Source organism: Mixophyes fleayi, chromosome 3 (assembly GCF_038048845.1).
Source record: "Mixophyes fleayi isolate aMixFle1 chromosome 3, aMixFle1.hap1, whole genome shotgun sequence".
NCBI classification, from domain to species: Eukaryota; Metazoa; Chordata; class Amphibia; order Anura; family Limnodynastidae; genus Mixophyes; species Mixophyes fleayi.
The window spans coordinates 92571747-92581153 of record NC_134404.1 but is presented as its reverse complement, the minus strand read 5'-3'; the positions used below and the strand labels follow the sequence as shown (position 1 = coordinate 92581153).

Here is a 9407-nt window from a genome sequence, read left to right as displayed (position 1 = left end):
TATCTTATTTTTACTGTGTTGGTACTTTAATATTTAAAAGTTTGGCCATCCACAGCACTGTGTTTTTTCTTTGGCTTTAAAATTGCCTTTGGCTGAGTCAGGGACATGCACCATTCCCTGGAGTAGCGAGGTTGCTCCAATCTTTTAAAAATATTTTTGGATGGATTAGGTTAAACTGTGATAATTATAGAGACAGAGTGCACCAATAGAAAATGTTTTGGTTGTAATATTGTATCTTAGCACAGCACAGTGAGGGTGTGCCGACACCCAATTAGCCTTAGAGATGTATCCGGTTTTGACGACACGTGACTTTAAGATACATTTGGTGCATATTTAGAAATTGATGATCATAACAGGCCCTTTTTAGTTATGAATGTATGTATTAAACAGATTTAAAGTTGCTAATATCTTTAGATACATGCCAAAAAAAACCCACAAACTCAGCAGCATACAGTGTATTAGGTCACTTCCCTGAACCCATACTTTACACCGCAATTTTGTCGTAATCCTATATCATTTTCTTTTAAGAATTAATCTATATTACCATATCTACCATAACCATAAACATGTAGAAAATATACCAAACATTTATTTTTAACATATTAATACATTACAAAGATAAAAAAAATGTGCAGAAGAATTTGCCAATGTCATTAAGCTTTTTTAAACAAAGGCATGGCTAGTATATTTTCCTTAGTATTTACTCATAAAGAAAGAAATATAACAACTAGACTAAGGAATACAAATCTACCAATACTACATTTTATATAGTACATACATAAAAAGGAAAGATTTCATATAATTAATAACAACGTAGTTGATATTTTATTGGCAACATGCTCAGATTGTGTAATCTGAAAAAGACTTCCTTCAAAGAAACAGCTTTTTATCAATCCTAGATAAGAAAAATCAAGTGAATAAGAGTTTATAGACCTAAGGACACATTGCCTCTGTGTACAATAGAAGCAGCCAGTTTGTGGACATATATAATAATCAGTATACAGTAGGAACTAGGGACACAAATGACATATGAGATAAGCGTTCCACAGGTAACTGTAAAAAAGGTGGTGTTGCCACTAATCAGATTCTGTCATGTTTCTCTAACAGTTAAGAAAATGGAAACATACTTCTGATTAGTGGTTCTAGACAAGACTAACGGCTCTCATGAATATCCCCCACTATGCCTCAATGATGTCACTAGTTTCTACTGAAATGATAAATTATTTAAAAAAAAGTATTGTTGTAAAACAGACATTTTTATCTGCAACAAAAATATATAAAAAAGGAAAAGCAAAGGAAGAAAACAGAAACAAACACAGTTAAACCAGTTGAGTGACAGGGTTTGATGCCTTGTGTCTCTGAGATACTCTAATGATACCTATATAAAAAAACAAAACAAAAAAAAAAAAAACCTTACACCCAGAAGATGATTAGTAGTATATTTCTCAATAAATGGAGTTCTAACTCTCACATAGCCCTAAAACTTGTATTTCCTATATCTTACTAGCCACATCAAGGGAAAAATAAAAAAAGGTATTTAGAGTTATGGTTCAGGTGTCCAGTGATGGCCAAACAGGCAGCAACGTCACCGGCAATTTTGGCAAATTGGGCTGTACGTGACCCAAAGTTGAGCGCAGAGTCTAGAAATAAATTTAAAGCATGCTATTAAATGTGGTTGTCAGATGACTATCCGCAGAGGACTACAGTGCTATATGCCTGTGTGTGCAGCCATCTGCTGATGCACTGGCAGACACGATGTGAATCACAAAACAAGCCTGAGTGGTCAAATATGACATTTCATAACTCATCTTCTTCTCGGACAAGCAGAGTGGCAGGACAAGCCCATGTGTGGCAACTTTTGTAATCAAATCACTTTCATGAATTACGATGCACCAGTGGACATTCAAGCAGGGTTACGGTTCTCTTAAGCATTCTGTTATGGTACAATCAATGATCAGGCATAAGCAATCAGGAGTTTGCAACTACATAAAAAATGCCAGTTTGAAGTCTAAGGGTCTGGTTTATAGTTAGACATAAGCCCATTTGCACCACATAAAAATGTGACTGGCGTCCGATGTATCACACTGTGTGTGCATGGAACTTGTGACATTATTTGAGTCAAGTATATCCTAAGCGTCCTCTTACACTTGGAGAGTTGGATCATGGGTATTAACGTGTAAATTCAGCACAGTAGAGGCATGGAGATGCATCAGATTTTGACTTATACACGTTTAAGATACACATTCAAGGAGGCAAATCTTTGAGCATCCCGTAGGTCTGGTGAAGTTTCTCAGTTGATGACAATAATACATGTAACTCAAAGTACAGCTGCAAAAACATAGGTGCATGCATTTGTGTACAATATGCATTTTATGGTGTAAGAAAAAAGTCTCAATTTTATGCTAAACCATAAACTAGACTCTAAGCAGCTACATCAAGGGGCAATTTAGTGGTGACTGCAGATAAAGCTGTAGAAGCTACTGTACCGTGCAGAGATGTTACAGTTATGGCTCTTAGGTTTTAGCAGACTCATAAAAACGGACACACAAAATGTTTATTAACTTTACAGTCTATTTTTAACATATCACGTTCACTTCTCACAGATTGAGGTCAAGCCAGTCTAAGTAATTGTCAACTATATGATTTGCTATAGAAAAATCAAACGGCCAAGTGTTCATTAAAAGAATACCATGGAAAGTATCATAGTGAGCATGTAATACATGTACCCCAGCTTTTCTAAGTCTCGATACATACATAAAGCCTTCATCTCTTAAGACATCATACATGCACGTAATTACATAAGTCAGTGGCAGACCTTTCAACTTGTCATCTTCTAATAGCAAGGGAGATGCTCTTGTATCCAAAAGTCCTGGGTACTTTTTAACAAAAATAGGGTTTCCCTTTTCAGGCATATTGTAAACATGATTTTTTTTCAGATTTTCAGGCAACAAAGTACTCCAATTTACAAACTTTAGAACCTGAGCTTCTTGAGATGATATGTGCCCGTTAGACAGCATGGCTTCAAATAATCTTTGATCTGTGGTGAAGTATTCACTCCAAAAACGCACCATCAGTGTCCTGGAGAGTATAGGCGAGTTGCCATTCTCTCGGAAAGACGGAGTGTTTAGATCCAGGCTCTGGAGAACTGGGTAGATTAATACTTGAATCTTAAGTTTCACTTTGACTTCTGGGTCATGCAGCAGCTGAAAAAATAAAATCTTTGTTTTAATAAACAATCAAAATCAGTGCCTATGTACCAGCCAGCAATTATTCCATTACATGTGGATAGAACATGTTTATTTTGGTTGTGAACATGAAGACACTTCTGAGTGCTTTCTATTTTATGTGGATGTTACAAAATCTATTTTTGTTACTGTAGAAAAAAAAATGAATCATGCTTCGAATGTGTTGCTTGTGTAATTCATCCACTTGCAGGAAACAAACACATGACATACACAACTTAATAAGTATTTCCGTCCTGATCTAAATACTTACTATGTTATTTTGACCCAACTACTTATAAAACGGGACTGCTCAGTAATTACTTTGGAGGGCTGCCTTGAAAAAATTAAGGAGACTAAGGGTGCCTTAATTTTAGATCTTAGAAGCCCCCTGTCTTAAGTGCCCCGGGCCCCCCAAAGCCTTAATCCAGCTCTGTCCTTGCCCATGTATGTGTGGATACAACAACCCAACACAGACTGGACCGTATCTTTTGAGACACCCGGCTATCTAAGAAACAATGTTCTAGCATGCCTGCATGGTAACTTCTGGGGGGTATATTTACTAAACTTCGAGTTTGAAAATGTGGAGATGTTGCCTATAGACACCAATCAGATTCTAGTTGTCATTTTGTAGAATGTACTAAAAATAAATGATAACTAGAATCTGATTGGTTGCTATAGGCAACATTGCCACTTTTCTAAACCTGCAGGTTAGTAAACATACCGCCTGGTGTGTTTATGCCAGGAAAGCCCAAGCACCAGGGACGGGCTTGACCGGGGGGCAGGGGGGCACATGTCCCCCGGGCCAGGCCAAAAAAGATGAGTTCGTAGTGTGTACTTAGTGAATGGCCCCTCCCACAGACCAGCCACCATCCCTAATTGGCTGCGGATCTCCTTTGACCTCCTAGTGTCACATGGGAAAGCACCACTTTATAGGTGCCGTCCCATGTGCGCACAGATGAAGAACTGCACAGCGCGCCGATGAACCAGGTGAGTGCTTGGGGGGGATGGTGGGGGGGGGGGGGTAGTAGTATACTAATAAAGTGTATGCTTGTGTCAGTATAATAAATTAATGTGTGTATGTTAGCAGTATATGAATGTATGTGTGCAAGAAAGGGCCATTATATGAGTGTGTGTGTGTGTGTGTGTGTGTGAAGGGGCCATTATATGAATGTGTGTGTGAGAAGGGGCCATTATATGAATGTGTGTGTGTGTGTGTGTGTGTGAGAGAAGGGGCCATTACATGAATGTGTGTATGTGTGCGAAAGGGCCATTATATGAATGTGTGTGTGTGTGTGTGAGAAGGGGCCATTATATGAATGTGTGTGTGTGTGTGAGAAGGGGCCATTATATGAGTGAGTGTGTGTGTGTGTGTGTGTGTGTGTGTGTGTGTGTGTGTGTGTGTGTGAGAAGGGGCCATTATATGAATGTGTGTATGTGTGCGAAAGGGCCATTATATGAATGTGTGTGTGTGAGAGAGAAGGGGCCATTATATGAATGTGTGTGTGTGTGTGAGAAGGGGCCATTATATGAATGTGTGTGAGAAGGGGCCATTATATGGATGTATGTGTGTGTGTGAGAAGGGGCCATTATATGGATGTATGTGTGTGTGTGAGAAGGGGCCAATATATGGATGTATGTGTGTGTGTGAGAAGGGGCCATTATATGAATGTGTGTGAGAAGGGGCCATTATATGGATGTATGTGTGTGTGTGAGAAGGGGCCATTATATGGATGTATGTGTGTGTGTGAGAAGGGGCCAATATATGGATGTATGTGTGTGTGTGAGAAGGGGCCATTATATGGATCTATGTGTGTGAGAGAAGGGGCCAGTGTATGAATGTATGTGTGTGAGAAGGGGCCAGTATATCTATCTAATGTCAGGGTTGGTTGGAGAGAAAGAAATCTATTTATTAAATGTGAATATTATTATTTTAAAATGTTGTGGCTGGAGGGAGGCCTAATTATAAAATGTTGGTGCTATTGATTTAACACTGGGACTAACACCAAGCTGGTTGGAGTTTTCTAAATTTTATGTACCCATTTTTTTCCAAATAGGGCCTCCAATATTCCAGGATCCAGACAACCAGCAAATGAGTTAAAGTAACCAGCAGCCACAAGTGGTGACAGTGACAGGTAGGAGAGAGCAGGACAGTCTGCCAACTGTCCTGAATCTGGTGAGACAGTCCCGAACTTGGGTGACTGTTAAGCTTAGGACAGTTAGGAGGTATGTCCCACTTCACCATGTACTGCTCGTGAAGGCAGAACTGTGTGCACCTAACAGTAGTGCACACAGTATTGTCTGTGTATTTGTGTAAAATGATAACCATGCTACATCATAGGGGGTTACCAAGTCTAAAGTGCCCAGGCCCCCCAGAGCCTTAATCCAGCTCTGGGCCTGGGCATAAAAATATATATATGGATTAAGCAACACTACAATAGCCTCTTTTTATATAGATAAATATATATTGCACCAAAAACCACTCTTTAAGGATGGGCCGCTGCTGTGTGCTTGCCCCCCGGGCTGAAATCTGACAGCCCTCCCCTGCCAAGCACCACAAGAAGCAGCTGCTGAAAAGGATGGTAACAATGACATTTTGCAGGGGAAAAAAAATGTATGGCAATTTCTTAATACCAAACTTTATAGTTTGGAGTGACAGAGATGAATGATTAATATGTTCACTGCATACACAATTAATATGTCCACATCTGCTGCAATCAGCCATGTAAGGAAGGAGGCGCTTCACTAACAGCAGAAATAAAGTGACCAACAGCTTTCAGACTTGCTTTACAAAAATGCACTGTGTGGATTGGTTGATTAATAAACAAACATTCATGGGCAGCAACGTAACTAGCTCATATTAATGCATCCTCGGGTTTTTCTATCAGATGCACTACCCTAAAGAAGTTGAAGAAGCCTCAGCTGGCTGTTATGGAGAGAGGAGGTAATACTTTATATTTTAACAGAGCAGCAGTGCTTAGCATTGATCAATGTATGTTACCCTCCACCTGTGTTTTGCACTATAAATAACAAATGCGGTTGTGACAAAGTGTTGCTTATTCACATAATGTGATATATGAGCTAATAAAAAGGATTGAGATTAACAGTATAGTTTACATTTTTTTTTTTTTTTTTTTAAAAACTGTTTTTTTGTGACTTTCTAGTGATTAGTCATTTAAAATCCATTTATAAACACATGTATGTGGCAGGCTCTTTTACAGATCACAAGTCGGATACATAGCACAGACTATTTTGATACAGAAATAACTATAACTAACATAGTGCTCTGCTGGGCCTTGTTTAAAGTATACAGACAGTAAATACAGTACATAACTAGGATAAAAGTAATTAACACCATAATACACTATCTGCTACTTCAAGAGACACCCATCTTACCCATGGTTGCCAACTCTCCCGGAACGTCAGAGAGACTCCCGGAACACTGGGAAAACTGCGCATGCGCCGGTGATGTCATTGGCGTGATGACGCGGCGCGCCTAATATCCCAGAAGACCCCGGCCATTGCGGAGCACGGAGCTCCAATGCCTGCGCAGTCCACGGGCAAAGGTAATCGGGAGTGGAGGGATGTTGTCCAGTGACACAGGCACCCAGACGCCGGGGTACAGCAGCTTGTTGTCTGTGTGAGGCGGCTGGTAACCTGGGCAGGGGGAACTGGAGGAAACTGTCAGGGGAGGGCGTGGGGAATTCAGGGGACATCCTGCCGGCCACATAGAGGGGCGATGAGGCAGGAGGGAGCCGGGGAATCAGGACTGGGGGAGTGAGCACATCCTCAATAGGCCGATTCATCTGGGGAACAACCAGGGGGATCCCAGTATTTACTTTAACTGTTAAAGTTTAAAAGTAAATGACATTATAACAGAAATTTCAATTGGGGCAGAATGTCTGCATAATTCAGCTTTCAATTCACCATAATGTATAATGCCCATGTCATGTTTTGTTAAATTTCTTTTACACCACAACCTGGTACAATAGTTAAATTAACTATTGTACCAGGTTGTGGTGTAAAAGAAATATAAGAAAGCATGACATGGGCATTATACATTATGGTGAATTGAAAGCTGAATTATGCAGACATTCTGCCCCAATTGAAATTTCTGTTATAATGTAATTTACTTTTAAACTTTAACAGTTAAAGTAAATAACATTACCAGTTCAGCTGCTAGGCGTTGGAGCTCCGTGCTCCACAATGGCCGGGGTCTTCTGGAATATTGGGTGCGTCGCGTCATCACGCCGATGATGTCACCGGCGCATATGCAGTTTGAAAAGAGGACTCCTCCGCGAACTCCAAAAGGTAAATTCAGGATTTTACAGTACTCTCCCGGGAGTCCAGGAGATTTCCGAGTATTATGGGAGTCTCACAGACGTCCCGGGAGAGTTTGCAACCATGATTGAGCTGGGGCACGCCCAGTGGGCGGGGCAGGACACACCCGGTGGGCGGGACAGGGTTTTTAATTTCTCCCTGAAATGAATTTTCAAAAGTTGGCAAGTATGATCTTACCTCTCTCACAGCCAACTTTCAGAGTGAAAAGAAACTCATCAATATCAAAGAGGCTCTAAGCTTTAGGGCTAGATTTACTAAGAATCGACTTTGGTGGCGGTTTGACACGGAAAGAACTATATTTATTAGTTATTTCCTATTTGACAGTCATACTGGAATTAACTAATTTCCTATATGACTCAGTCCATAAGATTGGCTAACTATCCCTAAACTTACCCTTTAAAATGTAACTCAGTCCCAGAACAAGGGTATACATCATTAATCTTCGGGACTTCCCACCTGGTCCCTGACTAACTAAACTAATATGTAAATTTGGCTCAGTCTTTCTAGTAAAACAGGAAGTATAATAGAATTAAATGGTGCTTATCAATATATAGCTTCTGGTCCAGTTTCAGGAATCTCTTCAGGATCAGGATACAGGTATTTAAAGTGGTGTGAAGGAGGTCTTATCTCTTGCTGGTCAGCTTTAATAATGTACTTCAATTGCCAGACGCAAGACAGATTTCTTTATCCCCCTCTGTTACTACCACTCCTCTTCCTCTCATGTAAATCTCGTTTTTTGACCTCTTCTCCCACGGTCTTTAAATTTGAGCCTGCTGCTGTATAGGTCACTCTGTTCAGTCTCCTCTTGTCTCGCTCTTCTCCATTCCAACTTCCCACTTCTGTCTCCTGTCCTCTCTCTTTCTTGTCACTTTCTTCTTCTCCTTCTCACTTCCAGCCTCCTTTTTCTCTGCCCCTCTTTTTTCAGACCAACTGCTTTACTTCAACTGCCAGTTTCCATTCCTTCCTCTCACCAGTCACTTTTTTCTTTACTCCCTTGGTCTCAGTGATATCAAGGTGAGCAGAGCTTTATCAATGCCTGACATTAATGAACATGTGTGGGCCATCATGTCCACCGGCACTACACAAGAGGGAAAGATTGTTCCGAAATCATATCTGATGAACAGCAAGTATACCAGTACTACAGCCATGTTTCTATATGATTTTTAGGCATGGAGCTGTGCCCAAGTTCTACTCTTTACAAGCAGATGTCATGATTCAAGAGTGGGGGGAAAGAGGGGGGAGGGGGAGTTGGGCGACGGGAAACCCACCTAAGTGCACCCCTGGGAAGTAGTTGTTAGAGCGAATGAGAGTGCGATAGTTACCTAAAAGCAGTAACTTTAGTAAAGGGAGAAATTGGAATGGAGAGATTGTGATTCAGACAAAAGAATTGATGTAGAAGAAGGAAAATTATTAGTTCAGTTTTATTGATGTTCAGTTTTAAGCATCGAGGACATGAAAGAAGACAGATGCAAAACAGGCAGGAACAACACAACCAAGTAAAGAAGAAAATCAGAAGCTGAAAGTTTTTAGTGTCATCAGAATATACTGTAGATGTTACTGAAAGCTGAAGGAAGAAATAAGCTCACCATGACAAGTACATATGGAGATGAGAAGGGGTCCAAGAATGGAGTCTTGTGTTATACTGCCATCCTGAAGACAAAGAGGGGAATAGCAGACACTATTCAAGATCCAATCAGAGAGAGAGCAGCAGACCCAAAATAATGTGAGACCTGGGATGCTCACAGAAAAGAGCGTCTGGAATAGATAATGCAAAAAATTGTACATAGAAACCATGTTTAATTTTCTCATAAAAGTAGCTTTTCTGGCATGAAAGAGGTAGGTGAC

At 40.4% G+C, this 9407-nt stretch overlaps 1 protein-coding gene across 1 annotated transcript in view; it reads right to left on the bottom strand.

Moving 5' to 3' along the window:
- Positions 1-573: 573 nt before the first annotated feature.
- LOC142143816 (arylacetamide deacetylase-like) overlaps positions 574-9407 on the bottom strand; it is a 28605-nt gene continuing 19771 nt past the window's right edge. The window contains exon 5 of the mRNA XM_075201985.1: positions 574-3203. Coding sequence (XP_075058086.1) covers positions 2598-3203 — 606 coding nt within the window. The 3' untranslated portion in view covers positions 574-2597. The remainder of the gene's footprint in view (positions 3204-9407) is intronic.